Here is a 27,866-nt window from a genome sequence, read left to right as displayed (position 1 = left end):
TAAGTTCAGCTACCACTGGATAACCGGGGCTTTTTAATGCATCTTCTCTTCACCTCTCTGCATGCCTCGATGTATTAATTAGACACATACCACCCTCGACATGACATCACAACATGACATGGAAATCTTCTCCCACCCCCGATATTACATCTATAAACACTGGATATGCGCCCTTACCTTCCCCTTAAATTATATATATAAACCCACCTAGATCCTCTCATGCTTTTTCCTTACCCCTTATACCCCCCAAAAAACCATTATGTAAACCAACCGAACACCCCCCTTATACAAATCACACCCCCTCCTCCTCCCTCAACAAGCCCTCCACAATCCTCCTCTCCTCCCTCCTAACCTCCTCACCAACCTCCTTAACCGCCCGTTCCGCCACCGGCCTCGGCCCCCCATCCCCAACCCCATCCCCTTTCCCCTTTTCCTCCTCCCCCAAACTCAACAAATAAAGCACCGCATCACAAAACTCCCTCACCCCATCCCCCCTATCCGTCGGGTCCGTCCTCGCCTTCTTCAGCGCGCTCGCCCCCTTCCTCAACCCTACATCCTTTGACCAAGGCGGTTCTTTTCTTTTCCTGTTATTGTTCTGGAGGAAAGACGGTGTTGTTGTACTGGAAGATGGTGTTGGAGGGGGCAAAGTCTGGGAGTGGATCGAGTCGAGGACGAATGGGAGGGAGGGGTATTTCTTTACTAGGCGCTGGAAGACGTGGGCGTGGTCGAGGAGGATTCTGTAGGGGTCGTTGTTGGTTTGCTGAGAGGGATTGGGAGCGGTGGTTTGGGGGGTGGGTTGGGATGTTGGGGCGGGAGGGTCGGGCGGGTGGTTGGATTTGTGGGATTTGTGGCAGGGGATTGAGCAGCTGGAATAGAGAGTTAGTGTTGAGGTAGTGGGAACGGGAAAAGGAGACGTACTATGGCATTGCGCAGCCGGGGCGGGGGCATTTGTATTTGCCTGGTTGGGTGTTACATACGGCGCAGAGTTTTGGCGCTGGTTTTGGGGGTGGAGGGGGGTCATCATCTTCTTCTTTTTCTTCTTTTTCTTCTTCTTTTTCTTCTTCTTCTTCTTCGTCTGCGCCGAGGGTTGCTGGTGATGGTTCGGTTGGTGGTTGGGTTATTGTTGCTGATGGTGATGGTGATGGTTGGGGGGAGGCGGTGGGTGCTGTCACTTCTGTGATCTTGGGGCCTTTGTTCAGACCTGGCAAGGCCATCCCGCCATCGTCTTGAGCCATGGTTGTGTGTTCAGTGCTGGCGCAAACTGGAGGTGAGGTTCGAGACGGAGCGCCAATCGGGTGGGAGAGCGTGAAAGTTGTAAGTTGAAGTCTGTGATTCGCCGGGTCGGCTGGGTTCGAGATTGGCGAGATGTTTAGAACAATCCTTTCAAGAGTGAGATGTCTTGCGTCTTCGAACAAGGTCCTTACACACTGGTGATTCGCTGAAGCTGAATGTTTGGGCGACCAATTGGCAACTGGTCGCGTTTTCTTTCAACGGCGACCCACATGAAATTTAGAGGAACGGCTTTTCTAGACTGTGTGGATACTGTGCGGTAACTAGAGCTTCACTTACTGCGGTACACTGACTGGCACTGGGACCTCAACTAGTTTCTAACAGACGGCATGCTATGATTATGTGTACGGAAGTCTCATAAAAGACGAGACAGACATGTACATTTGGATGCTTTATTCACATCACCCTTCTCCAGATGTTGAAAGTCCAGATAAAGTGACAGGCAGGGTTCAAAATAAAGTGGGCCCTGCGCCGAGACCTATGACGCAGCAAATATTTTAGCGGATCAACTCAGAACAAACTGTTTTGTCAGCCATCCCGCTGCCGGGTCTCGTCCGGCAATCTTTCGGCCCCTCCATAATTTCAGACTTGACCTACCGAGCCCATCTTACTCTATCTCAACACAATCTATATTTCGCGCTCGTAGGGAATCAGCGCACCATGCCATCGACCAAGCTCCTACGAGGCATCGCGCCTCTAGTAGCGCAACCCTCCTCGGCCGCCGCCCGCCGCCGAACAACCACATCCCTCCTCCGTCTCCTGCACCAACCACCATCACAACAACCTCCCCGCCGAGCAGCCCACACCACCACCTCCGGCCTCCGCCCCCGTCTCCAACCCCAATCATGGCACCCAACAACACCCTCTCCCCAGCAACCTAAGCGCACCATCTTCATTCAAACCGAACCAACCCCCAACGCCAACTCCCTCAAATTCCTCCCCAACCACCCCGTCCTCCCCGAGTCCATCTCCACCCCCTTCGTAGAATACCTCTCCCCCCGCTCCACCATCTCCCCTCCATACCCTTCCCCCCTCGCCGCAAACCTCATGAACGTCGACGGCGTCACCTCGGTCTTTTACGGCCAAGACTTTATAACAGTCACCAAATCCGCCGACGCCGTCTGGGCCCACATCCGCCCCGAGATCTTCTCCCTCATCACCGAAGCCATCACCTCCGGCCAGCCCCTTGTCAACACCTCCCAGCAATCTGCCTCCTCCCCGTCCACAGCAGAGCAAGAGCAGGAATCCGGGGAAAGGGACAGTCTAGAATACGACGAAAACGACAGTGAAGTCGTTGGCATGATCAAGGAGCTCTTGGAAACGAGGATCCGCCCAGCGATTCAGGAAGATGGAGGGGATATCGAATTCAGGGGTTTTGAGAATGGCATCGTCATGTTGAAACTCAGGGGCGCGTGCAGGACTTGTGATTCGAGCACGGTTACGCTCAAGAATGGGATTGAGGGCATGTTGATGCATTATGTGAGTTTTTATGCTATTGGCACACTTTCCGGGAGCAATTGCTGACATGAGAACGCAAAAGATTGAGGAAGTTCAGGGCGTGGAACAGGTGCTTGACGAAGAGGAGGAAATCGCCATCAAGGAGTTTGCCAAGTTTGAGGAGAAGCTCAAGGCGCAAAAGGGAGCTGTTCCCGAGTCGACTGGGAAGGGTGGGTTGGATAGTGTACCTGGTTAAGATCTGGGAATGCAGGAAGTTATAGGTTGTATGAAATAGGTGGTTTCAAAGCTTATTGACCTAATGGTGTGGACGGGGGAGTCTTGTATGCTCGTGTAAAATGCTGGAAATAGCGATATCATGTGTGCTGCTGAATATCATGTAGCAGAATTTAAATAAATGCCCAGCTGGTGGCTGTTATGCGGATCGAGATGTTATTTCACAAAGTAGCTCTGGAAGAGGTGGTCGAGGTAGTCGTTTCTTGCCCTCGGCAAAGTTCAGTGATGAGTATGGTTTGCCTCGAAACCATTTACTGAGTTGTGACAGTTCTAGTGAAGAATGATTGGCCAACCGAGTCCCGGGACCCTTTACGTTGATATCCCATTGAGCTATATACGTCGAGGTAACACACAGTGGCACTGAGCTGTGCATGTCAGCCCATCTATATCTACCTGCTCGCTTGTCAACAACAACAACAACAACAACAACATAGACAGGGCCCCGCATCTGTCCGTTGACGTCTTCCTACTTGCTTACTCTCGGCGTGACCGGCGGCGTGATTACCTGGCAGGTGAGTTACGCGGAGAATGGGAAGGCCGCGTGGTGTAATTGCCGTCAACGCAAACATGTCTCGCCACGACTTGCAGCTGGAGAAATCACCAAAGGGAAGTGATCATCATCATCCCCAACCTCGTTACCCCAAAAAGAGAGAGCGTTGTGTATATGTAGTAGCACTGTGGCAGCATGTGTGGGTAGCAATATCGTGGCGTCGTCGAAACCTCCAGACCGGTGGGCAAAGCAACTTGCATAGATCTACCAAGAAGCAAAAATGAAATCATCCCTCGGTGACGACGACCTCAAAGAGGGTCGGTCGTCCTTCTCGATGCTTCGACTTGCATCAGGGTGCATATCGTGAGCTCGCCTTTCCCAGCCGTTCGGGGAAGCATCTGGGAAATGCCGCGTGCAAAACACAAACAAAACCCATATTCTATTATGGCATGGCAGAAGCTTGCTGGTGAGACTTCCACAGCAACAAGTGACATCCAGATCGAACGAGAATTCCGGGGTAAAGCGACCCCCCTCCCCTTTGAAAGGGCGGAAAACACATCCAGGGCGGATCCCAACAGAAACGATGCCCTGCTGTCAAAAGTGAACTTTTTAGCGGGGTAGTTTCTTTCTGAGAAGAACTCGAACCGCCGTGGCGTCTCTCTCCCGCGGGGTCCCAGCTTTGTTCAACTGACGTCTGTGGTTCATCAATGGAGGGGTCGGGGTTGGTGGTGGTGACAGGGGGGTAGTAACCTAAGGGAAATTGAAATCTGGGGTTTCCCGCTCTCATCACCTCAATAGAGAAGAAGCACACTCGAAGGGCCCGCCCCATTCGAGAAACAATTTAGGCTGATGAAAGTTCAACCCCCAGCCGCGTCCCCTCAAGGGTAGGGGCTTGGGCCTTTTCCTCATGGTATGTATGTAGGTGAGGTATGCAATGCAGGGGCTTTGCTGATCGTCAGTTGACTTATGTCCTCTTGAAGGACTCTCTCCTGTTTGTGACTGAGATATGACGATTGTATCTTTTTGGGATCTCGATCGTCAGAGCTTCTAGGTCGTGGTTAGGGAGGCAAAAATGGCCATAGCTTCTTGCGCGAACTGCCCTCTGGCTTTTTGCTGGTGTTAAGAGTTGACCTTTGGGTGCGGGTTCAACGTCGAGCATGGGGTCCGCGTGATGTGTCTTGGTGGCCGTTAGACCCTCTTCGTCAAAATGGATGTTAGACAGCTACAGCGTAAGACACGAGAGAGACCTAGAGAGAGCGGGGCACTGAGGGCAGCCTTCTTCAACGAAGCCAGTCCTTCCTCCGTGGGTTGCACAGCAGCATGCGGCATTCCTGCATCAAGACCTGTTGCTGGCCATAGGCCATACGCACATATTCGCGTGATTCGACGGGCATCCAGACCGCGGGAGAGAGAGGGAGAGAGAGAGAGCTGGGGTTGGTCAATGAGGTGATGGCAAAGCTGGATGAGAGGAAAAAAAGCTTGGAATCCCGGTGAAGCAGATTGAGGTCTCGTGAGTGGAAGGAACCACTGAGCTCGGTGAACCTCCCTTCCCTTGAGCTGCATCGACAGGGCCGTTTCGAGCCTGCTGCAGCAACGAGACAGAAAATCAATCATGCACTCGGGCGGCGCGAGAGAGCAATTGCATTTCCCGATCCTCCACTCACAGCCCATGCTGATGTTTATGTCAAGATATCTCAAGACAAGACGGTGAATCTTGAGAAGCAAGCAGAAAAGCTGACAGCGGGTGTCACCAGCACTGCCCATCCAACCTATATATCTCCACTGACTGAGGCGAGGCGATCATGATCTGAATCCCGACGAACAAGACTCGAGACGAAATTGCTGCAAAAGCGCCGCACACCAAGGACGGGACGGAGGGACCCTTTCCCTGCATTCCTCTAGTATATCAGACCTGTGCTATATCCAGCCAAACCGCCGTTGCATTACCGACGTCTTCCCCACATTTCGTCTACACATGTAGGTGAACTGACCATTACCTCCTCTCTGTCACCTGACCACTCCGGGGTCGGCAAGTTCAGAATTTTTCTAAGCCTTACGCTTAATACATACCAAAATAGTAACGTACTGGTAAACTATATAACATTTATTTGTAATTTACTATTTAATTTAAACTTTTTTTCTATTTATATTTTTAAAGTTTATAAACTATATCATTTATTTCCGGAATATATTTTAATTACTATTAAATACGTTAATAAAAAATAAAAATTAAATATTTCCTATAACTTAAACTTGTAAATTTGAAAGTAAATTGTAACTTCAAAGAGCTAGATTAACTGTTATATTTAGTAAGTTTTAATATTGATATCAATTATGCAATATATTTAATTGAAGTATTTTAAGTTAATTATATATTTTCTATACAAACTTTTTATTTTACTTTTAACTCTAAATATCTGTTGTTAAAATAAGTTCCCGTTAGGCTTATTTTACAATAAGTTACTGCTATAATACTCTGTAGCAGCAGCCCTAACATAAGCGTTACACAGGGCAAAAATATCTCAAAACATATCTATCTAGTAACTATCACATGCTCTTTTAGCACCTATTTGATACCTACTCTGCACTACTCAGTGTCTACTTAGTACTCACCTAGTGCTTACTTGATGCTTCACAAAATATCTACTTAGTAGAGCAAGCTACTGCAAAGCTCTGCATCTGCTGCGACAGTAAACTAAATAGCCTAAATTTTATATTTAGGCTATTTAAAGCCCTATAAGTGCCTGGAATAATTTGTGGGCTAATTGACTCACAGTAACCCACACTTTCGATAAGCTAGTAACAAAATTTGCCCTGTTTTATATAGCTATAAGCACATTTTTTTTTTAAAAAATAAAACACAGCTAAATTAAAGCTTGCTAAGCTAAACTCTAGTTTATCTGCTTATTGTGGTATACGAAACATTATAAGGTTTTTAGAGGTATATAATAAAAGTTAAATATGAACCCTACTACAAAGTCAAAGTTAGTATATAGCAGACAAATCACTCTAACTACAAAAGTTTACTTTCTATAACTTTGTTGCTTAGCGTCGTAAAGCGCTGTAGCTATAAGCTTCAATAGTAAGCTATAGATACTAGATATTAAGTCTTTCACTACTGCGAGCACTGTAAATGCTTGTCTAAACAAAAGTTATAAGCCTGTATGAGACATAATCTTCAATAACTATATTAAGTCAGATTGTAGAGTAAGTTACATTAAATTATTTAACGCTTGATTTTTTTTTAATAAATCAGTGGCCAAGTAATAAAGAGGGGTAATAGTTAGTTGACCTTAATCCACGAAGTCCAGCGGTTGATTAGGCGGCACAAGCCTCCCCGCAATTTGTGTTCCCTGGGCATGGCGGGGAAAAAAAGGAAGAAACCCCATGAAAGAAACGCCTTGTCGGCCTTGACAGAGCTCGACACTGGGCTAACCTCTTTCGTCCAGACCAAACGCATCACTATCGGGAACCCTGATCGCCCAGAACCCCACTGCATTTTCTGAGTTGCCCTCACCACCACGGGACACTCTCGCCATACCTACTGCGTAGACGGAACATCTCTACCTTGGGTCGTTGTTTGTGGCATTGGTGGTATTCGGGTTGTCCGCGGGGAAAGGGGCGGGTAGGATCGAGGGTTGAAGATGCAGCAGGTACCACGTTAACAGACATTCTAGCGTCAACATCAAATTGTTTGACCCATGCTACCACCCCACCAAAAAAGAAAGAGAGCTCCCCGTTTCCACCCCATCTGGCTGCATCTTCCATGCAGCTCTAGCCATTGAACACGGCCACGACCACAACCACAACCACAGCACAACATCAACACCGTCACCGGCCGGGCTTCCATCTCTTGGTGTCTGTCGAAACACTCCGCACTGGCCTGGTTGCTCCAATCGGGGACCTAGACCCTTCTAGCACCCAACCCTTGTCTCCCTCCCATCGTCTCTTGTCGTCCCTGTCTTGTCCCCTTCCCTGCCACTTGAGTTCATCACAATACCTACGTACCCACGGTATCTTCTATAATTCCTCTCTTCCGCGAGCTGGGATGCCCACCCAACAGTAGTCCATCGCGCAGTGGATAGTTCTTTGTCTCACGGGCGGTGCTGGGGCTTCGAGTTTCTTGACTGGAGCCACTAACAAAAGACTACGCCCGGCACGAGACCTCCTGAGCAATCTCTCAATTCCATTCCCGGAACCTGGGGGCAGGCATCATCGAGGGACTCTAAACTTAAATCCTACGGCGTTTTGCCACAGCATCATCTTCATTAACCAAACCACACACAACCTTTGGAGCCTTCAGGTCTCTCTCTCGTCTCTCCTGCGGTCTTCAGCGTGACTTGACCCTTCGGCTAGCCTGGCCAGGATTCAGCCACTAACGAGTAACGTGCCTTCCCCGCTCCCACACTTCAACCCTCCTAAAGCAGCTGCGGCAGCACGCTTACCTTGCCTGCACCCTCGCGCATCCATCCTTGAACAGGACACTCCCGACAGCCAGACAGCCAGCCAGCCAGACATCTTCATCACTCACACACTCTTGTCTCTCCTTTTCCCTTTCCCTGAGAGCCACCCCTTCCCGCCTTTCCGCCCTTCCTCCCCCCTTTTTGTTCTCTTCTCTTCTTCACCTACTCTCCCGCTGCTCGACGGCGGCGAAGACAAGACAAGACTGCTCGGCAATACGCGGCCCACTGCCCGGCCAGATACCCTCAACCCTTCCAGAGAGCTTCGCGCCTGTAATGGGAGGTCGCGTTTAGCGCTGCCGCACCCCTCCGCGAAGTCAGCGCATCGATAAAAAGTTCGACAGTTCTCATCGGAAAACTATAAACCCCGCAACAGTCCGTCGTCTCCATAGGACTCACTCACTAGGGCCGGTTTCATGAGGATTGGGTTTGGAGCCTCCGGTACTACGCTCCATCCGTTCGGCAAGAGTCCGGGATAGACCGTCTTTCATTCCTGTCTTCTGGGTCCCAAACGCCGCCCTCAGTTCCAGTTTGATATCGTCGGCCACGATACACAGCCCTACGCTCTACTCTAGTTGACATTTCGTCCTTCACTTTTTCCATCCTTGTGCTTTTTTCTTTGGTTTCAACTTTCTAGAGACTGCGACAAATACCCCCACATAGAGTTTCCCATCAGACTGTGTTGTGTAAGTGACCCCCTATTTCTTGAAGTCTGGCGAGAGGCATACATCAGTTCATTGTGTATGCCCGACCAAGAGCGAGCTGCCAATGGGCTCATTCCGTGTTGCTCGTGGCTGGACTGTGTTCTCAAAGCTCCAGCTCGTCTCGTGTCAGCAGGCAGTTGATGTATGCCCAAATAAACAGGCACACAGTCGATGACAATCATCGCCCAAACTCCACTCTCCGGTCTTGTGCTGACTAGGCCTACAGCTGATTTCCTTCACGCGCCCTAGAGATATCCGATAAAGGTCTTAGAGATCTGAGGTTTTTTGAGTTTTCATCACTAGTCGCCACTTGTTTAACGTCATCCGGCTAGTGCAGCGGGCAACTCGATCATCATTTGCCATCATCCACCTTGCTAGCCATAGTCAGGTGAATAGTTGGCTCAGCTCGACCGGCCCATTCTCAATTGACTTGAAATTCCAACCGACGACATTATGAGCTCCGGTGGAGGAAAGACGGGCCCTCCGCCCAAGCAGGGCCAGGGGCCCTTCTCAGGCGTTGCCCCCAGCAGCCAGGCGATACTGCTTGATAAACTGGGTCGGAGGTCGACGCCCGACTCCGAGGCTCTCGCCAGCTCTGATGATGAGCCCGAGGCCTTCCGCCAGGACAACATCCCGCCCACTGTTCAACCCCCGAAACCGATACGTCGAGCTTCTTGGTTGAACGATACTACGCAGCAGCAACCGTTGCGCCAGAGAAAAGAGTCTTTTGCCAGTAGCTCAATGTCTCCGACAACCTCTCACCCGAGCACACCTGCCGCTGACCCAGGTGCTTCTGTCTGGGGAGCCTCTGCCGGAGTGCTTGGGAGAAACCATTCGGGGAGTGGCACGTTTACTTGGGGAAACACTGGTATCTGGAATACCGATCGAAAGGAACCTCCTTCGCGCTTGACTGAGGTGCTTCCCTCTCCGACTTCAGCAGCGCCCCCCGGAGGTACAGCAAGCTCCTTCTTTGGCAATGATTTCACACAAACCTCGCCCGGCCCTCGAGAGACACCCAACTCTCAGCTCCCGTTCCCGATTCCTCTGCACCCTACCCCGAAGACGTACCGATCCCAGTCGTATTCCGTAGGCCAGCTTGAGCCTTCTGAATCGGCCATGACCGCTGGTGTTCCTTCCACTATTGGTTCTCGAGTCCGGCCGATGGGCCATTCTGGCCTTCAGCACCGTCCTTCTCGGCCTAGCATGTTGAGCGAGATGGCAAACGATTCGTCGCTCGGAAAGGTGAACGAGGATGATGATGACGACAGTACTGGTTCCTTGCAGGGAAGCCAGCATCAGGAGCAGGCCAAGACGATCGAAATGCTCACCCGGGAGAACATAATGCTGCGGCAACAGCAGCAATTCCAGAACCAAGCACGGCTGAGACCTAGGGCCTCTACCTCATCCTGGGGGTTGGGCAATGGCTACTTTACACAGGAGCCGGTTCCAGAGGAATCCGACTACGCCATTGATGAGCACGATGAAGCTAATGATGGCTCTGAGATGGCAGCCAGAAGGAGCCTTGCACGACGGATGAGCGAGTACGGACCGGGGACTCTTCGGACTCCCTACCTGATTGAAAACAGGAAGCTGGAGAATGTCAAGAAGGGCATCTGGCAGAGCTCACTTGGGTTCGGTGGTCTGGGAGAACCTCCTCAAAGCAGACGTCACTCTTTTGCCGATGTGCCGACCCGTCAGGCTTCCATTAGCTCGATCAGTGAAGCGGCGCTTGAGCAGGCATCTCAGGACCTTTCTCATTCGCAAGAGTTTCCGTCTGCGTATAATGACAATGCCAACTTCAATACTGGCAATCAAGGTAAGGCATTTCGTTGGTCTCATATCAGATTCGGCTTGCTGACGTGCTCAACAGTCCCATCTTACTTCTTGTCTGGAAACGCCGCAAGTCCTGCACAGCAAGGTCTCGGACAGGCGGGACCGTATCACAACCAGTATGCATCTCCGTACGGCGGAATGCCTGGTGCGTACGCCAACAGGCCCATCTCACCGCATCGGGGCATGTACGGCGTGACGCAACCCCGGCATACCCAGTCACTCTACATCGTCCTGTTCAAGTGCTCCAGAGCCGATGTTTTCTACATTCAGGAAGGCACCGGTCTCAGCGTCAAGCCTGGTGACCTGGTAATTGTCGAGGCTGATCGTGGTACGGATCTGGGCACCGTCGCCAAAGACAATGTAGACTGGCAGACGGCCAAGGAATACAAGGAGCATTATGCTGAGGAGCAATACCGATGGCTCATGATGTACTCACAAAACGCCACCTCACAGGACGGGGCTGGTGCTGGTCTCATGGCCGCTTCCAACGGCCTCCAGGGCAGCGCTGTGGGCGGCATGGGCCCCCCGAGCCAGAATCATATGCAGGAGCCTAACTCGGGTGAGTTGAAACCAAAGCTTATCAGGCGGCTCGCGCAACCCTATGAGATTCAGGGACTGCGTGAGAAGGAGGGACAGGAGGCCAAGGCCAAGCGTGTTTGCCAGCAGAAAGTAAAAGAGCACGGCCTTAACATGGAGATTCTGGATGCAGAGTTTCAAGTGCAAGTCTCTACCTACTTTGAAGTGAGGCAAAACTTGTGACTAACAGCTGGACAGGGACTGGAAGAAGCTCACATTCTACTACTTTGCCGACTCATACATCAACTTCAACTCTCTCGTCACAGACCTTTTCAAAATCTACAAAACTCGCATCTGGATGTCGGCCATCAATCCGGCATCTTTCGCGAGCCCGTCCCTTGGTCTTCCGGCTCCGAGCGGTATTGGTCCTGGAGCGGTCGTGAACCGGGGCCTGGCGACTGCAGGAAGACGTCAGGACAACCAACAAGAAGGCCAGAACGCCTTCTCGGCGCCCGGTCAAGCCGATCGAGCTGTACGCCCGGCATTTACCATGCCGTTCGCCGAACGTGCAGTGGCTCCCAACCAGAACTACCCCGCAACAAACTTTCCATACAACCCCTATTCCGCCTTTGCGAACCCGGCTGCTCGTGCTGGAGCCATGCCGTACGCGCCCGGCTTGGTTCAGGGTGTGGATGCCTATGCGAACGCTTTTCCTCAAGGAAGCGACTTTGCTGGTCGCGGACGATTTCCACCACCCCAATCCACCACACCAGGAGCCCAGGATCAAGCAGTGCCGGCTCTGGGACCCCAGGCAGATTGGGTTGGCTCTTTCCAGGGACTCTCTCTCAACTCTCGCTAGGACGGTTTCGACGTTTGTGCTTTACAACAGCTACGCCTTTGTACTTGTATTTACTTGCGCTGCGTTTCGATTTCCCAGCGCGTTAAGATGACCTAAGACGACGAGACTTCGCTCATTTGGAACCGAGATACAGAAAAGAAAGACTAGGGCATGAAGAGATTTCTGGGACGGTCGATCCTTTTCATCACGAGGCACGAGGCTTATGGGACATGTCAACATTACATCATGGTTTGCCCGAGGGTGACCACTTGCTTTTTTAGGGGCGTTGGCGGGCGGTTGGTTTTGGTCAGGACATGTTCCGTATTGCCAAACAGCTGGCTTGGCCTGTTTTTATTTTCTCTTCTTTGAGATCTAATTTTCTTGAAACCTTTTGGCCAGACAAAGTCACTTACATTCTTTTTTTTTTTTTTTTTTTTTTTTATTAAAAAAAAAACCCTTTTCAGTTATTTTTTCTTATTTTTCTCTTTGCTCAGACGTCGAGCCGTCGCTTTCTCCATTTGACGAACAGAAGACTTTGCCATAGACAGACAGAAAGGGGAGCTTCAACTGGGGAGCTTCAACGGGGGAGCATTATGTAATCTGATACTACAAAACGGGAACTTTTTCGAACTTGGTTTAGGGATGGATCAACTGATATGGGCATTACAACAAAGATTTGCGATTTTCCCTTTTTCTGTTTTTTCTTGTTTTTTTTTTTCTTTTTTCTTTTTTGCTTTCGTTGCGGATTCACTTCTTTTAGTTGGCTCCTGGGGCCTAGTCTTTTCAGGTAGTTGGCGGCTTTTAATTGAGACTGTGCTGATTTTGATGAGAGTTGGTGTGTGATGCTTGAATGTGAAGTTTGACGAAAATGAATCTGATTTGTTTTCGTTTTCAAAACAGGAATGCCAATTGCCGTGCAGTCTGAAGAGCTGCCCCAAGTCCAGAGCCTCGAGCTATCAATCTCAAGTTTAAGAACGGTGGGTCTCCAGCATGCCAAGACGTGAAATTGGGAGGTGGGGCAGGTGGAGCTTGGACCACACGCACGATTCCAGGATTGGTCTAGCGCCCTGCCCACTGTTAGGGCTTGCGGGTTTCCCTCACAATTGCAAAATTCTCGATTTTTTGGCAACCTTCGACTCCCGATCACGAACTCCCTTCCGTACTAACCACAGGAATCCGGTGAGTGCTGCCCCCCCTCCCTCCTCCCGCCACTGAGACAACGACAATTTCTTGCAGCTCTCTGCTCAGGAACATTTCAATTGCCTCATTTTTCATTCTGACAACAAAACGCTGACCGGCGAGACTCTGCACAGGCAAAATGGGCGCCCTCAAGTACCTCGAAGAGCTCTCCAAGAAGAAGCAGAGCGATGTCGTTCGCTTCCTTCTCCGGGTTCGCTGCTGGGAGGTCAGTTAATATCCGATATCCGAGAGAACATGTGGACGGTTGGCATCGCAATGTGGGATTTTTTTTTCGGGAAACCTCTGTTGCGATTGACCACCGCCCTTGCTATACACTCGTTGAACATTTGCTGAGAGTGCATCAATATAGCTCCGCCAGTTGAACGTCATCCACCGTGCTTCCCGCCCCAGCCGCCCCGACAAGGCCCGCCGCCTCGGCTACAAGGCCAAGCAGGGCTATGTCATCTACCGCGTGCGTGTCCGCCGTGGTGGTCGCAAGAAGCCCGTCCCCAAGGGTGCTACTTATGGTATGTTTTTGTCCGTTTTTTTTTATTTTTTTTATAAAGAGGAACAGGAGCTGACCAACCCTTCACTTCACAGGCAAGCCCACCAACCAGGGTGTGAACCAGCTCAAGTACCAGCGCTCCCTCAAGGCCACCGCTGAGGAGCGTGTCGGCCGCCGTTGCGCCAACCTCCGCGTCCTCAACTCCTACTGGATCAACCAGGACTCCACCTATAAGTACTTCGAGGTCATCCTCGTCGACCCCCAACACAAGGCCATCCGCCGCGATCCCCGCATCAACTGGATCGTCAACCCCGTGCACAAGCACCGCGAGTCCCGCGGCCTCACCGCCACCGGCAAGAAGTCCCGCGGTCTCAACAAGGGCCACCGCTACAACAAGACCAAGGCTGGCCGCAGAAAGACCTGGAAGCGCCACAACACCCTCTCCCTCTGGCGCTACAGGTAAATGCGCGGTCGTCGCTGACCGTGTCATTTTCAATGATGGCAGAGGAGACGATGATGGGGCTGGTTCGGCTCTGGTTCTCCTGTTTCGTGGCATCTCAGACGTGCTTTTTGGCATCGTTGACTGGGCGAGGTCTGGTACTCGTTTGAGGAACTCGGGAGCTATGCTATGGAGAATCTGGTCTTAGCTGAGCAGAGAGAGAAAAAGGAATGGACCAGTGTGCCGTGAAGGCTACACTCGATGATAATTTTGTCTGTCCATCAGGCGTTGTTTTATGAATGCATTGTGAATACCCTTGGAGTTTGGGATTGATTGCCTCTTATCCTTGTGCCGTCTTGCCAGGTGATGTGACTTTGGCTTTTTTGGAAGGGCATATCAGACCGCTCCGTAACTTGCTACTGTAGACTATGCTTTTGTTTGCCCGTTCCTCGAAGTGTAGCTGGCAGTTAAGTGCCTCGGAAGTGTCAACCCCATATCTCCCAACTTTATATCGAAACATTGCCCCCTATGCACATGTGACATGGTGCCACTTTGATATCACAGGTTCCAAGCTCCCAGGATCAGCCTTTTAATGTCTCCCTGTTTCACTCACCGAGATTTTTTTTCTCTCAGTGTCTAGATTGATTGTACAGTTTTTTTTGATATCCCTTCTAATAAAACATTTTTATACACTTGGTTCATTATTCCCTTTTCCTGTCCGTTCTCCCCCCTTTTGTAAAACTATGAAGGAGGAGGAGCACTCGAGCTCGCCTCTGTGGCAGATGTGGATGTCTCTTCGACAACAGGGGCAGGAAGCTTCTTCCTCGGCCTCTTGAGGTCTTCGAGGGTGAGACCGTTTTCGAGCTTGGTGATGCCGACTACGGGGGGGTCGTTCTTGGTGATGATTTCGTACTGGCCGGGCAGCTTGTTGCCTGCCAGCCTGAAGGCGTCTCGGATGACCTGCTCGTGGAGGACGCCGCGGATCTCGAAGATGACCTGGTTGGCGGCCACGCGGGCGGCCCAGTGGTCGAAGGAGCCTTTTCCTTTGCCCATGCGCATCTATTTGGGGGGTGTTAGCATGGTTCTTGTTGAGCGGTGCTTTCTGGTGGTTGTTCTGGATGTTGATCCCATGATATCAACCCCGTCGCATTAGGTGCAGCGCTTTTTGGTGTGAACCCTTCCTCCTCATGACCCCAGATCTCTGCCTTTTTTGATACCGTTTTTTTGGGTATCGACTCCATTTGACATGAAAACCCCCGGATCCCCCTTATACCACCTCCCCTCCTCCCCTCCTCCCCTCCCCTTCCACACCATCCCCCATCCCCCATCCCCCACCACAACTCAAACAAAGGGTGCGGTGAACTAACCTCATTCCCACTAATAAACACCCCCACATTGCAGCACTTTCGTTTGTACAACCTGTACTTTTGCCCCCTGAGCCGTGCCTTGATGGTGTCCTCGGCCATCTTGAAGTGCTTGGCGCTGATGCGTCTCCCGTGGTCGCACATCCTGAGCCCGTAGTCGCCCCAGACGACGGTCGTTCCTTTGGTTGAGCCGCCGGTTGGGACCCGGGGACGGCCTTTCATCATTTTGTTTTTGCGGAGGAGGTTTGGTTCTAGCCAGGAGCCTTGGAGTGTTGGGGTGGTGGTGAAGGTGCGGATGGTGGTGGTGGCATGGTGGAGGGGGGATGGGCGGGGGGTGGTGAGGCGGAGGGAGGTGAGGGCGCTGAGGAGGGAGGAGAGGGGGGGGGAGGGTCGTGGTGGCATTTTTGCGGTTGGCTGCTGGGGTGCTGGAACGGCGGGGGTTATTAAAGAGCTCCTCTCTATCACCAGATATGGTGGTGGTGGTGTTGCGCGCCAATTCCAAAAAGCTGCTGGCTCCAGATCGGGATAACTTCGGCAGGCAAAAAGTCCGGGGTTGGAGCTTGGGCTATCAAAGGTGGTTGAAAGTGGGGCATAAAGTTTAAAGTGGTCTGTGTGGGTCGTCGCGCCAAGAGGAGAGAGCACGTAGGTAGGGCTCGCGTCACCACTCTCCGAGCGCGTTTCCCTTTCACTTGCCGATATCGAGTTTCTTTCTAGGCTTCGACGGGTGCCTACCATTAGACCCCCCCTTTTTGACAACGGTAGGGACGATTCAAACGGGTTTAAATTGTTGCATTTTTTAAAGGCAAAGGTGTTCTCTTTTTCGCTCGATTTTCAATTGGAAGGCTTTCCTGAGGGCAGAACGACCACAACCACCATGCCTGATATTCGATCGTTTTTTACACCAAAGGGCGGTGCGGCGGCGGCGCCATCGAAGCCTGCGCCCAAGAAGAAGGAGGAGGAGAAAAAGGGGCGCGGGAGTGGGTTTACCTTTGGGTTCGGAAGGGTAGTAATGGGTTGCTGACACTGCTCCAGAAGCGAGAAAGGTCGTCGAGGACAGTGATGAGGATGAGGAGGTGGTAGAGTAGGTTGCCTCGATAATTCTTCGTGAGACATAGCTGACATTTCGACAGGGTGAAGAGGAGTACCAGAAGCACACCGAGGAAAAAGGCAGCGTATGTTTGGTTGTAGTATCGTGATACTTGGACGGTTTGTGACTTACGCTTCGCAGGGCGCCGATCGAAGCCAAGGGCACCGAAATCTCGACATCACAGTACTTTGCTTCCACCAAGGCTAAACCAGCTGCCACTACCACGTCGAGCACGCCAAAGAAGGCTGCCGCCAAACCCACGCCCGAGCTCCCTGTGCGCTCCAGCCCACGATCCAAACCGGCCGCCAAGCCTGTCCCTGAGCCAAAGACGAAGAAGCCGGTAACCACCTACAAGAAGCACACCATCCACGATGACGACGCATTTGTTGACGACGAGGACGAGGACGCGGGAGACGACATCTTTGCCGCTGACGTCAGAGGTAACAAGAGAAAGAAGGATGACTACGAAGAGGAGGAAAGCGAGGAGGAGCCACAACCCAAGCCCAAACGGATTGCTTCCCGTTCTGTGAAGAAAGTCAAGGATGAGTCTGAGGAGGACGATTTCGAACCTGCGCCAAAGAAACCAGTCGCCAAGAAACCAGCTGCCTCTGCCGCGAGCAAGAAGCGAAAGTCACCAGTCACCGACAGCGAGGAGTCAGAGGAGGAGGTGGTCAAAAAGAAGCCCGCTCCCAAGAAGGCTGCACCTGCGAAACCTCGCGCCACGAAAGCCAAGAAGGACGCTGATGCTGAGCCGGATGATGTCAAGGACATTCTTGCCAATATTCCGACGATTCAGGCACCTGATGCTCCCCCGAAGGACCCGAATTGGAAGTTTGATTTCAAGAACAAGGGCGGTGGCGGCAATGCTGGTCCGGCTCCGTTGGCTGGTACTGTTGACATTCCCGAAGGAGAGGAGGACTGCCTTGTCGGCAAGACATTTGTCTTCACTGGGCTGCTCAAGACAATATCCCGTGAAGATGGTCAAGCCCTGGTCAAACGATATGGCGGCAAGGTCACCGGCGCCCCAAGCAGCAAGACGGACTTTGTCGTCCTCGGTGACGACGCCGGCCCCAGCAAGCTCAGGAAGATCAAGGAGCACAACATCAAGACTATTGACGAGGAAGGCCTGTTCTATCTCATTAAGACTATGCCTGCTGGTGGCGGTGGTGGCAAGGGGTCTGAGGCCGCCAGAAAGAAGCGCGAGCAGGAGGAGCAGAAAGCCAGAGAGGAAGCTGCTCGCATGGAGGAGGAAGAAAAGATCAAGCGAGCCGAGGCGACGAGGGCTGCCAAGGCTGCTGCTGCCGCCCGTGGAACCGCAGCTCCAACTCCCCAGCCAACGGTACCCCTTACCCAACTCTGGACATCAAAGTACGCTCCTACTGCCCTCAACCAGATTTGCGGCAACAAGGCAAACGTAGAGAGGATCCAGGGTTGGCTTAAGAATTGGCCCAAGCACAAAAAGTACGACTTTCAAAAGAGGGGTGCTGATGGCATGGGTGGTTACCGAGCAGTCATCATCTCTGGCCCGCCAGGTATTGGCAAGACTACTTCGGCCCACCTCGCCGCCAAGCTGGAGGGGTACGATGTCATTGAGAGCAATGCTTCCGACAGCCGCAGCAAAAAGCTTGTTGAGAACGGGGTCATGGAGGTTGTCAACAACACCTCGTTGTTGGGCTACTTTGCTGGCGATGGCAAAACTGCGGATGCGGCCAAGAAGAAGATCGTTCTGGTCATGGACGAGGTGGATGGTATGTCTGCTGGTGATCGTGGCGGTGTTGGTGCGCTGGCCAAACTTTGCAAGAAGACTGAGGTGCCCATGATCCTCATTTGCAACGACCGCCGTCTGCCAAAGATGAAGCCGTTTGATCACGTTGCTTTCGACATCAAGTTCCAACGTCCGACTGTTGATCAGATTCGCTCTCGTGTCATGACCATCTGCCACAGAGAAGGTCTGAAGATGCCTCTTCCGGTCGTCAACGCCTTGATTGAGGGCAGCGGGAAGGACATCCGGCAGATCATCAACATGCTGGCCACGGCGAAACTTGACCAGACCACGATGGACTTTGATCAGACCAAGGCGATGGCCAAGGCCTGGGAGAAGCACGTCATCTTGAAGCCATGGGACATTTGCCAAAAGATTATTGGCGGTGGCATGTTTAGCTCTGCCAGCAAGGCGACCTTGAACGACAAGATTGAACTGTACTTCAACGACCACGAGTTCAGCTACCTGATGGTGCAGGAGAACTACCTGCGCGCCAAGCCCAATGTTATAGGGGGCGTGGGCATGCATCCAAAGGAGCAGAACCTGAAGCATCTTGAGCTGGTCGACATGGCGGCTGAGAGCATCAGCGATGGCGATCTGGTTGACCGGATGATCCACGGTCCCCAGCAGCACTGGTCTCTGATGCCTACTCATGCCGTCTTTAGCACCGTCAAGCCGGCCTCCTACATTGCCGGCCAGTTCGGCGCTCAGCCCACGTTTACCTCTTGGCTGGGCAACAACAGCAAGTACGGCAAGCTGTCCCGCTACGTCCGTGAGATTCACTCCCACATGCGTCTCAAGTCTTCTGGCGATCATAATGAGATTCGCCAGCAGTACTTGCCTGTGCTGTGGCGCCAGCTCGTGAAGAAGCTGGAGCTGGAAGGCAAGGAGGCGGTGGAGGATGTGATTGAGCTGATGGATAGCTACTACTTGACGAGGGAAGACTTTGACTTTATCAAGGAGCTGGGAGTGGGTGAGCAGGACGAGGAGAAGGTGAATATCGACACGCAGACAAAGTCGGCGTTTACGAGGATGTATGTTTCTCTTTCTCCACCCCCCTCCCCTTTTTTTTTCGTATCAAAATACTAACGTAAAATGATAGATACAACCAAGCCTCCCACCCTGTCCCCTTTATGCGGGCGACCAACCTCCCTGCTCAAGCCAAGAAGATGAGCCGTGACGTGCCTGACTTGGAGGAGGCGATTGAGGAGGAGGATGATGATGAGGCGGCTATTGCGGAGCCGGTGGATGATGAAGAGGAGGAGTTGGACTTGAGCAAGGACAAGTATGTCAAGGCGTCCAAGAAGAAGGCTGCTCCGAAGAAGGCTGCTGCGCCGAAGAAGACGGCGGCGGCGAAGAAGAAGGCGGCAGCGGCAGTGGTGATGGATGATGATGAGGCTGAGGAGGAGGATGTGCCGGTCAGGGTCAAGGCTAAGCCGGCTGCGAAGCCTGGGGGACGGCCTAAGAAGGCTTGATCGTGAGATAAGAGTAGTTTTTGGGCGGTTGACAGGGTTATGTTTTCGGGGGTTGGTACAGTGCAGAAACGACAGGCCGTCGTGGTGGTGTTATCTGGCGTATTTTTAGGTGTATATCTTTGCCATGGTATGGGATTTGGAGGAACATGGCATATAGATACCTCAGCTTTGGCCATTGTCATACACTTTTGAATTTCTCACTATCCTTTCGCCTTTCTGGTTTACCAATATTTCAGTTTGTCAAAGATTTGTGTGTGTGAGTGTGTGAGTGTGTGAGTGTGCGAGTGTGTGAGATATATTTTTGATATTTTTCTAGACGTATGTAATGTATGAATGTGTAAAATTCAAGCACCCTTATACCCATACCTCAACCGGCCCAACTCCTTTTCCACATCCACCCCCGCCATCGTCTTTTTTGTTGCAACACAAACGCCGTACACCACGCCCGGTAGCACGCCTAGCAATACCGGGTGAGGCCCCCCACCTTTTCCTGTTTTCTCTTGCACTAAGCCCATTAATGCTAGTACTGTCACTAGCAACAAGTTCAACCAGGGGAGGTACTCTTCCAACGGGGACTTGGCAACTGGCGGTTGGATTATCTTCCCTTGGATGCTGAGGGGTGGTTTGTCGAGGGCGTTGAAGCCTGTCGAGGTGACGGGGAGGGTGTACAGCAGGTAAAGGGTTGATGATAGGGAGGAGAGGGCTAGAAGGGGGAAGATGGGGGGAGATGTGGGGAATAAAAGGAGGTAGGGGAGGGAAGAGAGGACGGGGAGGGTGAGGAGGAGGCGGAGGGTGAGAGTGTTGGAGTGGGCATTGCGGGTGGTGAGGGTTGTGATGAGGGTTTCTTGTTCTGGGGAGAGGTTAGTGAATGGATAAAGTGGAGGAGAAGGAAGGGGAAGGGGAATACCTTGCTCGTCCATCACTTCTGGGATGTCATCGTCGGTGCTGTTGTCATCGGTGTATTTGAAGGTTTTGCGGAGGCGGGTTGAGGCTGATTCGAGCTTTGAGGTTAGGGTGGTGAGGTTGGGGGTGGGGGTTCTTCGTGGCATTTCTTTTGTTGGTTGGAGGATTCTTTCTGTGTGTGGTTGAGAAGTGTTGAGAGTGAAACTGGGGATTCGGTGAGAAGAAGGCTTCGTGAAATGACAGTTGCTGTGAAGCTTCCGTGGCTGCCGTTGACAGCTGCGCAACAGTTTGGTCTTGGCGGCCCCGTAGTTATGATGGATAGAGGCATATAAGAGGTGAAATGCCGGTAGACGGCATAGGATTCGGTATTTGCATACCTACATCCTCAGCTCTGATCTGGCACTTACGACACCACAAGTTGATCAATGCATGAATATGTCGAATTATCACAGAATTAAAAGTGTTATTTCATCACAATGTCAAGCCCGAGCAGAACTAGACGCAACAGACTGATCAAAGGTGCAATTCAACGACCAGAAAAGACCAGAGCATTCCAGACAAGAATCAACCACTATTTGTACCGAGCTTCATAACGGCCCATCCCCAACTCCCCTATATCCACTCATCCCATTCAACCCTGCCATCCCCAACTCCTCCTGTCTCTTCTCCTCCCTCACCCTCCTCCCCTTAGACACCCACCCTCCAAACACCACCACTTCCCTCACCACCAACCCTACCAATGTCAACCCAAGCAGAAACATGGGAATAGTATTCCATTTCCACCCCCTCATCAACCTCAGCTTCTCCCTAATCACCTCCTCATCCCTCGAATTCTCCATCGGCAACGCAATCACACCCTCAAACCAAGTCTCGGGCGTCCACCTATCATCAGGATACAACCGCGGAAACTGGTACTCCTCGGCCACATTCGGATCAATACTCTGCCCGCTCGTCCGCCTCGTCTCGACAAAAGTGTACGCCAACGCCCCAAGCGAAAGCAAAAACGACAAGACCACAACAACAGCCCAGGCCTGAAAAACCTTGGGCAGTGGGGAACGAGTGTAGTTTGCATAGTCTTTTCTCCTCTATTTTTTGTCAGCATCTCCTTCTTGTTTCTGTGATGATAAAAGAGATAAACCCACCCGCGAATGAAACCTCCACAACCCCCACAAGCCCAACACCCCCCCTCCCCCAACTACCACCACCGCCGTCCCACCCGCCGCATTGACAGCATGCCCATGGTTCGTCACCAACCCGGCCGGGTGTCCCGAGAGCAGGAAGCCAGACACACCCAACGGGTAGCCTATCTCGAAGGGTCCCTTTCCGTAGTTATGGAGAAAAGACACGGTTGATGAGACGAGCGCAAGGGAGATGATCCCGTCCATTGCTAGCAGTACCGTGACCAAGATAATGTACTTTATCCACGATTTCGGCGCCGCAGGCGGGAAGTTGCGATGCCGGTCTTTTTCTCTGCCGTTCATGATTATCGGTTTTCGGGGTGGTATCCTTGGTTCTGATTCCGGTAGTAGAAACCCCCTCGAGTTGTTGTCAGGTTCAGGCGTGGGGGTTGATGGGTGGGGAGAGGGAGAGGAATGGCTTCTGTTGAGTTCGGTGTAGACACCGCCGCGACCGCTCGACGAGGTTGAGGTCCCTACTGATGAGGATGGGTAGACAAAGGGGGTTGGGAGGCGGGGGGGGAGCCAGCCGCCAGCGGTGGTGGCTACCATGTTGAAGAATTGGGGGTGGTATGCTTCCCGGGGGCTGAAAATAACGGGCGGTAGTTGACAGAGAGGATGCGTGGAGGGAATTGGGGAGGGTGAGAAGTGGGTGGGTATATGAGTGAAACGCACAGCGAGGCAGGTATCTTGGGTCTAGACGGGTTTTGCTGGCTGGGAGATGGGGAGAAAACAAACAATAGAGTGTGAGTGATTGTATTGTTTTTGTCTGTGTTAGTCCGGGCGGTGGCGGACTGGACCAAGTCTATCTACTGTTTCGGTGGTTCGTACTGCGGGACTTGTCCTGGATAACTGCTTGGGCTTTTGTGTAAGAGAGTAGTCGTGTGAGCTGGGATGAAGGATTCAGTGAGAAATCCTGGATGACGTATATACCGAGTTTTTGTCCGTGTGGCGGACAAGCGAGACGACGGGGATGCGATGGTAGATGAACGAATATGCTTCTTCATTGGTCTCTCATGGTAGGCATTTCCACAGTCCGTGATGAGTAGATTTGTGAGATCTACTAAGAAAACCGTTCCATCCTTGTTGACAAGTCATCCTTCTAAGCCGATTCCAGTTCGAAGACTTAGCTCATAACTACTCTGTTTCACAACATACATCACCGGCTCCAACTGTAATTCTCGTTTTCGTCCCAACAACGCTCGCTGTGCCGCTGCCATGGCATTCCAACGTTACTATTTCTCGGATGTTTTATTTTAACTTGCCGGTCGGAGGGTTCCCTCGACACGGTAAAGTGTCCCACCATGGTGGCTGATCAAATCTGCGGGGTCTTCAAACAAAGGAAAACCATCCGAGGCTATTCAGCCATGAAATGAAGTATGAAGTGTGAGTGTAGTTGAAAGAAACTCTCGGTTAAAGCGATTATGCACCCCATATCCTTTCTCGCATAACCCAATAAGATGCATCAATCCATGACTACCAAGCTTCCCGCCAAGCCCTCGAACGAGCTCTCCAAAGTGGGCTGTCTTGCTTGCTTGAGCTAGAATCAACGAACCTCTACGGATACCCCAGTCGCAAAACCACAACGACTCCCAACATGCTGCTGTCAAGGTTAACACAAAGGGCGGCCCTCTTCAGGCGGATACCCTCCCAAATATCACAGCGGACACAACCCCTCAGGCAGCAAATACAAAAACGAACCTTAATACCAGCCCCCAAACGAGGCGACGGCCCCCTCATGGAGCGCAGAGCAGACAGAGAGCTTCCCCGTGTGTAACCCCCATAGCATTCCCACTTCCCTCTTTCCAAGTCTAACGTGTGAATTCAGCCCTCCCCTCCTCCAGATGGATGAAAACCCTCCCCCTCTTCGCCCTCTGCGTGGGCGTCGCCTCGGTCGCCATCTTCAACTACCAAAAGTTTTCCTCCCCCGTCGTCGGCGCCACCCTCTACGCCCTCCGCACCTCGGACGTCGGCCGCGAGCACCTCGGCGACAACATCTACTTTGCGCAGCAGATCCCCTGGATCTCGGGCACTCTCAACCAGGTCCAGGGCAGGATCGATATTACGTTCAGGGTGAAGGGCACAAAGGGGGAGGGCGTCATGCGGTTTGCCTCGTTCAGGCCGTCGCCAAGGGGCGTGTTTGAGACGACAGAGTGGAGCTTGGAGATGGATGGGGGAAAGAAGATTGACCTGCTGGACGGAGCCGAGGATCCCTTCAAGGTCATGACGGGGGCTGATCAGCTGGGGATTGATCTGGATGATGATGAGGGTGATAGCTTTGCTGCCAAGAGGGGGTTCAGGAAGTAGTCAGATGACATCAGTGAAAGAGGCACACTCTCACGCATCCCAGTACTTGTACATTTAGTGTAAATATCATACATTTCAAAAATAATCAAACAAAAACACCAAAGGCCTCTCTCCCCCCCCTCCCCACCCCCCTTTACAACGTAGCCCGCTGCTGCTGCTGCTGCTGCTCCCCACCCAAACTCTCATGCCCCATCCTCAGCAGCCGCCCGCTCCATCATCTCGGCCTGCTCCCTCGTCGGCTCCCACCCCCCAGCCAAAATCTCCTCTATCCTCTTTTCCCGTCTGGCCTTCTTCAGCTCGAGATGCCTCTCCCTCGCCTGCTGCAAATGCTCCTCCGCGTTGGGAAACCTCTCCTTCAAAGCCCTCATCGTCTTCTCAATGTGCTCCTCCGGCGGCGGCGGCTTCTTGCACGCATCCTGAATCTTGACCACGCACCCCTTCGGCCCCGCCACAGCTCCCTTGACAACCACGATCCCAAGATCGTTATCAATCAGGAGGATCGGCAGGTTCTGCACCGTAACCCTCTGGTTCCCCATCCGTCCGGGCATCTTCTTGCCCGGCAGCACTCTGCTGCCGCTACCCTGCGAAGGACCAGCAGAACCAATAGTCCGATGGTTCTTCGAATTACCATGCGACGCCTCCTGCCCCGAAAACCCATGCCTCTTCATGCCACCCGCAAAACCCATACCCCGGGAGTTACTCCTCACGTCAACCCTCTGCCCGATGTAGAACCAGTCCGGCATGAGCTGCACACCGACCGGCAGCAACCCCTTCTCATCCCTGACCTTGAATTCCGCGAGTTGTTCCTTGGGCGCGATGCCCTTTGCTTCGTAGTACCCCAGCATCGGCGCGCCAACGTTTTTCGGGTCACGTTCCCCGAAACCGACTTGCACGGCCCAGTACCCGTGGTCTTTTCTTGTTTTGTTGAGGACGGTCTGGACGCGGTCGAGCTGGAGGACGGTGCAGGGGATGCGGGTGCCGGTCAGGCCCATGAAGGCGGTCATGCCCTTCTTTATGGCCAGCACGCCGGCGCGGACGGGCGTGGACTGGGCTTTTCGCTTGAGGGCGGCGGCCGGGCCGGCGGTGGGGGCGGGGAGGCCCGAGGTGACTTGGTTGAAGCGGGTTGGTTTGGCGCGGGGGGGGAGGGTGGACCAGCCGAGTTTTACGGATTGGGGGGTGGAAGTGTGGAATTGCGTTGTTCGGAGGAGGGAGGCCGGGGAGGTTGTTCGGAGGGGTAGTCGGAGGGTGAGTCCTGCGCCTGCTGGCGCCAGTCGGGGGGCCATTTTTGTTGCTGTGCGATGCACCCTCGAGGGGTTGGTCAATTGGTTCTCTCGGTGTGCTTGTCGTCGTATTATGGCATTGGGGTTATGGCGTCGAACCCCTAGTGAGAAAAAAAGGCGGCGACGACGGCGAGGTGTCGCGGGTTCAAGGTCGATCGGCCGCGGCGGCAGCAGAGAAATTTGGGAAGCTCGAACTGGACTGGGATTCGGGCTCCGATAAACCGATCTGCCCCTACCGGGGATTGGGCATGATAAGCCTTAACCCTAACCCTTTCAAGGCTGAAGTGGCCTGCCTGCACTTGGTCCTCTCATTCATTGATTGGTTTTGGGTTGCAGAGGTTCTGGAGCTCCCTCTTCACTTCTCTTTGGAGTAACGCTGAGCAGCAGGGCGAGCAGAGATCTTACAGCCGCAGGTATATCATACACTCTTTAGGTCATCCTCTGCAAATCGAGTCAAAATGGTCTACTATTTCACCTCGACCGTGGTTGACCCGCCGGCGTACATTTATGTCGGCAAGGACAAGTTTGAAAGTGAGTGTGTTAGTTCAAGTCCATGTTCGAAGAACGGAAACTAACATCTCACAGACGAAGAGCTGATCAAGCACGGCTGGGAGGAAGATGTCTGGTAAGCCTGCCTCGCCTACCGTTCCCGGTCCCAGCCAAGACCTCGTCTACCTACCTACAGAACTCACCCTCATACTCTTCTCTTCTTCAGGGTACGTTCCACACCCCTTGGTCACTCATGCCTATCCCCTCGCTAACGCTCGAGGCAGTTCCACGTAGACAAGCTCTCCTCAGCCCACATCTACCTCCGCCTCCCCGAAGGCCAAACCTGGGACGCCATCCCCGAGCCCCTCCTCACCGACCTCGGCCAGCTGACAAAGGCCAACTCGATCGAGGGCAACAAAAAGGACAACATCACCATCATCTACACCCCCTGGTCCAACCTGAAAAAGGACGGCTCCATGGCCGTCGGCCAGGTCTCGTTCAAGGACCAGAAGAAAGTCAAGCGGATCCTGATCCCCCAAAGGGAGAACCCCATCGTGAACAGGCTCAACAAGACCAAGGTGGAGAAGCACCCTGACTTGAGGCAGGAGAAGGAGGATAGACTCAAAGAGCTGAGGAAGAGGGATCATAGTGCTTTTCTGGCGAGGGTTAGTCATCCCTCCCGTTTCTATCTCTTTTAACTTGGTTAATTGACGTGTGTGTGGAAAAAAATAAAAACAGAAAAAAGAAGAAGCCCGCATCGCCAAAGAGCGCCAGGAGAAGAAATACCAAAAGGACCACGCCTACGACGACATCTTCACCGAGGAGAACCTGGCCCAGTCCAGCAACCAGGACAGGGGGTCAGATTGGGAGGATGATTTCATGTAGTGTTTTTTTTGTCTCTTACAAATCAACCCCCCATCTTATTCATGAATTGACTCTTACTACTGAATGTCACTTCCCATCTGGTTAACCCCCACCCCCTTAACCTTGTGATCACTCGGGTTCGCCGCCGCCTCGTACAGGATGTTTGCCGGTGCTCGTCCCAGCTGCATCCACTCCCCCTTGAAACCAATGTACGATATCCTCGTGACGTCCTCGTCCCCGTCGCCAAAGTTGTCGGGGAAGAAGAGAGACAGGCGGCGGACGGCGTTGAAGCGGGCTCTTCTCTTTTTTTTAAAAATTTTAATTTTTCAGTCTCTCAGCATTTTATTTTGTATGAAGTGAAGGGGAACCTCACCACCGCAACCTCCTGCACCTCCCCCGTCCGGGCTAACTCAAACTCCTGCGTCGCGGTTGCGCTCTCAGCAACATCAAAATCGACATCATCCCTGTTGATGATAACTTTCATCGTCTTTGGCGCAGAATCACTGTCTGATGTCCTCAACAAGATACTATGCAGCTTGACCTGTCCGGTAAATCTTCCCTCCCAAAATCAGCCAACTTCCAAAGCCCTACAGTTTTCACTTCTTTCTTATACCCAAACAGGAGAAGGAAAAAACAAAAAAAAAAAAAAAAAAAAAAAAAAAAAAAAAAAAAAAAAACAGTAGGAATACGTACGGCACATTCACCAACAACTGCTCATCCCCATCGCTCTCAACCTCAGGCTCAACCCTCAACCTCTCCGCCCACGTCTTCTTCAATACCTCCTTCCCTGACCCGTAAGTAGCCTCATTCAGCGTCGCCACCCCGTCAAAGTCAATGTGCTGGTACAGCGAAAACTGCAGCGCGGGCGTGATGTCGTCGCTATGGTCATGTTCTCCCTCCCCGCCATGAGAGTGGTCGTGGTGTTCGTCGTGGCAGTGGTGGGACATTTTTCCTTCCCTCCTTTCCTTCTTGTCACCCCTGATGAAATAAAATAAAAAGGGGAAAAAGTAAAAGTGAGATAGATGTTGGTGTGGGTGAGGTTGTAATCAAGTCAATGTTGTTGACATGGAAGGTGTAAGAACCGTCGAAAGCGGGTGTGTGAGTGAGTGAGTGGCTCACGTTGCTAATAATTGCGGGGTCAGGTTTCGGGATAAAGCAGTTGCCACGCACACACT

The 27,866-nt window shown here is 52.3% G+C and overlaps 12 protein-coding genes across 12 annotated transcripts; 6 read left to right on the top strand and 6 right to left on the bottom strand.

Annotated features, from left to right (window-relative positions):
- Nucleotides 1-292: 292 nt before the first annotated feature.
- Nucleotides 293-4,955, bottom strand: QC763_309120 (uncharacterized protein; the record flags this gene model as incomplete). Its single annotated transcript, XM_062911363.1, has 3 exons — nucleotides 1,570-4,955; nucleotides 919-1,484; nucleotides 293-866 (listed from the first exon to the last, which is right to left on the bottom strand). The coding sequence occupies exons 2-3, from the start codon at nucleotides 1,233-1,235 to the stop codon at nucleotides 293-295; spliced, it is 891 nt and encodes a 296-aa protein (XP_062767389.1). The 5' UTR covers nucleotides 1,236-1,484; nucleotides 1,570-4,955.
- Nucleotides 1,573-3,196, top strand: QC763_309110 (uncharacterized protein). The gene is made up of 2 exons (XM_062911362.1): nucleotides 1,573-2,769; nucleotides 2,831-3,196. The coding sequence occupies exons 1-2, from the start codon at nucleotides 1,951-1,953 to the stop codon at nucleotides 2,981-2,983; spliced, it is 972 nt and encodes a 323-aa protein (XP_062767390.1). The 5' UTR covers nucleotides 1,573-1,950; the 3' UTR covers nucleotides 2,984-3,196.
- Nucleotides 4,956-9,128: 4,173 nt separating the features above from the next.
- On the top strand, nucleotides 9,129-11,969 carry QC763_309100 (uncharacterized protein; the record flags this gene model as incomplete). Its single annotated transcript, XM_062911361.1, has 3 exons — nucleotides 9,129-10,491; nucleotides 10,546-11,225; nucleotides 11,283-11,969. 3 exons carry the CDS (start codon nucleotides 9,129-9,131, stop codon nucleotides 11,967-11,969), a joined length of 2,730 nt encoding a protein of 909 aa, XP_062767388.1.
- Nucleotides 11,970-12,987: 1,018 nt separating this feature from the next.
- On the top strand, nucleotides 12,988-14,222 carry rpl15 (60S ribosomal protein L15). The gene is made up of 3 exons (XM_062911360.1): nucleotides 12,988-13,267; nucleotides 13,412-13,568; nucleotides 13,642-14,222. The coding sequence occupies exons 1-3, from the start codon at nucleotides 13,181-13,183 to the stop codon at nucleotides 14,007-14,009; spliced, it is 612 nt and encodes a 203-aa protein (XP_062767387.1). The 5' UTR covers nucleotides 12,988-13,180; the 3' UTR covers nucleotides 14,010-14,222.
- A 344-nt stretch (nucleotides 14,223-14,566) lies between these two features.
- mrpl16 (39S ribosomal protein L16, mitochondrial) lies at nucleotides 14,567-15,903 on the bottom strand. The gene is made up of 2 exons (XM_062911359.1): nucleotides 15,353-15,903; nucleotides 14,567-15,044 (listed from the first exon to the last, which is right to left on the bottom strand). The coding sequence occupies exons 1-2, from the start codon at nucleotides 15,749-15,751 to the stop codon at nucleotides 14,727-14,729; spliced, it is 717 nt and encodes a 238-aa protein (XP_062767386.1). The 5' UTR covers nucleotides 15,752-15,903; the 3' UTR covers nucleotides 14,567-14,726.
- On the top strand, nucleotides 15,792-19,915 carry rfc1 (DNA replication factor C complex subunit Rfc1). The gene is made up of 5 exons (XM_062911358.1): nucleotides 15,792-16,326; nucleotides 16,382-16,430; nucleotides 16,480-16,521; nucleotides 16,578-19,232; nucleotides 19,301-19,915. The coding sequence occupies exons 1-5, from the start codon at nucleotides 16,224-16,226 to the stop codon at nucleotides 19,671-19,673; spliced, it is 3,222 nt and encodes a 1,073-aa protein (XP_062767385.1). The 5' UTR covers nucleotides 15,792-16,223; the 3' UTR covers nucleotides 19,674-19,915.
- Nucleotides 19,916-19,975: 60 nt separating this feature from the next.
- On the bottom strand, nucleotides 19,976-20,840 carry QC763_309060 (uncharacterized protein). Its single transcript, XM_062911357.1, has 2 exons — nucleotides 20,581-20,840; nucleotides 19,976-20,523 (listed from the first exon to the last, which is right to left on the bottom strand). The coding sequence occupies exons 1-2, from the start codon at nucleotides 20,720-20,722 to the stop codon at nucleotides 20,018-20,020; spliced, it is 648 nt and encodes a 215-aa protein (XP_062767384.1). The 5' UTR covers nucleotides 20,723-20,840; the 3' UTR covers nucleotides 19,976-20,017.
- A 323-nt stretch (nucleotides 20,841-21,163) lies between these two features.
- QC763_309050 (uncharacterized protein) lies at nucleotides 21,164-22,303 on the bottom strand (the record flags this gene model as incomplete). The annotated part of the gene is made up of 2 exons (XM_062911356.1): nucleotides 21,164-21,661; nucleotides 21,719-22,303. The coding sequence occupies 2 exons, from the start codon at nucleotides 22,301-22,303 to the stop codon at nucleotides 21,164-21,166; spliced, it is 1,083 nt and encodes a 360-aa protein (XP_062767383.1).
- Nucleotides 22,304-23,203: 900 nt separating this feature from the next.
- COA1 (cytochrome oxidase assembly protein 1) lies at nucleotides 23,204-24,115 on the top strand. Its single transcript, XM_062911355.1, has 2 exons — nucleotides 23,204-23,520; nucleotides 23,580-24,115. The coding sequence occupies exons 1-2, from the start codon at nucleotides 23,349-23,351 to the stop codon at nucleotides 24,056-24,058; spliced, it is 651 nt and encodes a 216-aa protein (XP_062767382.1). The 5' UTR covers nucleotides 23,204-23,348; the 3' UTR covers nucleotides 24,059-24,115.
- Nucleotides 24,116-24,240: 125 nt separating this feature from the next.
- On the bottom strand, nucleotides 24,241-25,341 carry QC763_309030 (uncharacterized protein; the record flags this gene model as incomplete). The annotated part of the gene is made up of 1 exon (XM_062911354.1): nucleotides 24,241-25,341. The coding sequence occupies one exon, from the start codon at nucleotides 25,339-25,341 to the stop codon at nucleotides 24,241-24,243; it is 1,101 nt and encodes a 366-aa protein (XP_062767381.1).
- A 348-nt stretch (nucleotides 25,342-25,689) lies between these two features.
- On the top strand, nucleotides 25,690-26,763 carry QC763_309020 (uncharacterized protein). Its single transcript, XM_062911353.1, has 3 exons — nucleotides 25,690-25,869; nucleotides 26,122-26,492; nucleotides 26,566-26,763. Exons 1-3 carry the CDS (start codon nucleotides 25,797-25,799, stop codon nucleotides 26,710-26,712), a joined length of 591 nt encoding a protein of 196 aa, XP_062767380.1. The 5' UTR covers nucleotides 25,690-25,796; the 3' UTR covers nucleotides 26,713-26,763.
- QC763_309010 (uncharacterized protein) lies at nucleotides 26,467-27,638 on the bottom strand (the record flags this gene model as incomplete). The annotated part of the gene is made up of 3 exons (XM_062911352.1): nucleotides 26,467-26,993; nucleotides 27,065-27,245; nucleotides 27,385-27,638. 3 exons carry the CDS (start codon nucleotides 27,636-27,638, stop codon nucleotides 26,769-26,771), a joined length of 660 nt encoding a protein of 219 aa, XP_062767379.1. The 3' UTR covers nucleotides 26,467-26,768.
- Between the last annotated feature and the right edge of the window lie 228 nt (nucleotides 27,639-27,866).

Source organism: Podospora pseudopauciseta, chromosome 3 (assembly GCF_035222475.1).
Source record: "Podospora pseudopauciseta strain CBS 411.78 chromosome 3, whole genome shotgun sequence".
NCBI lineage: Eukaryota > Fungi > Ascomycota > Sordariomycetes > Sordariales > Podosporaceae > Podospora > Podospora pseudopauciseta.
The sequence above is the reverse complement of the archived record's forward strand: the minus strand, read 5'-3'. Positions and strand labels throughout refer to the sequence as shown.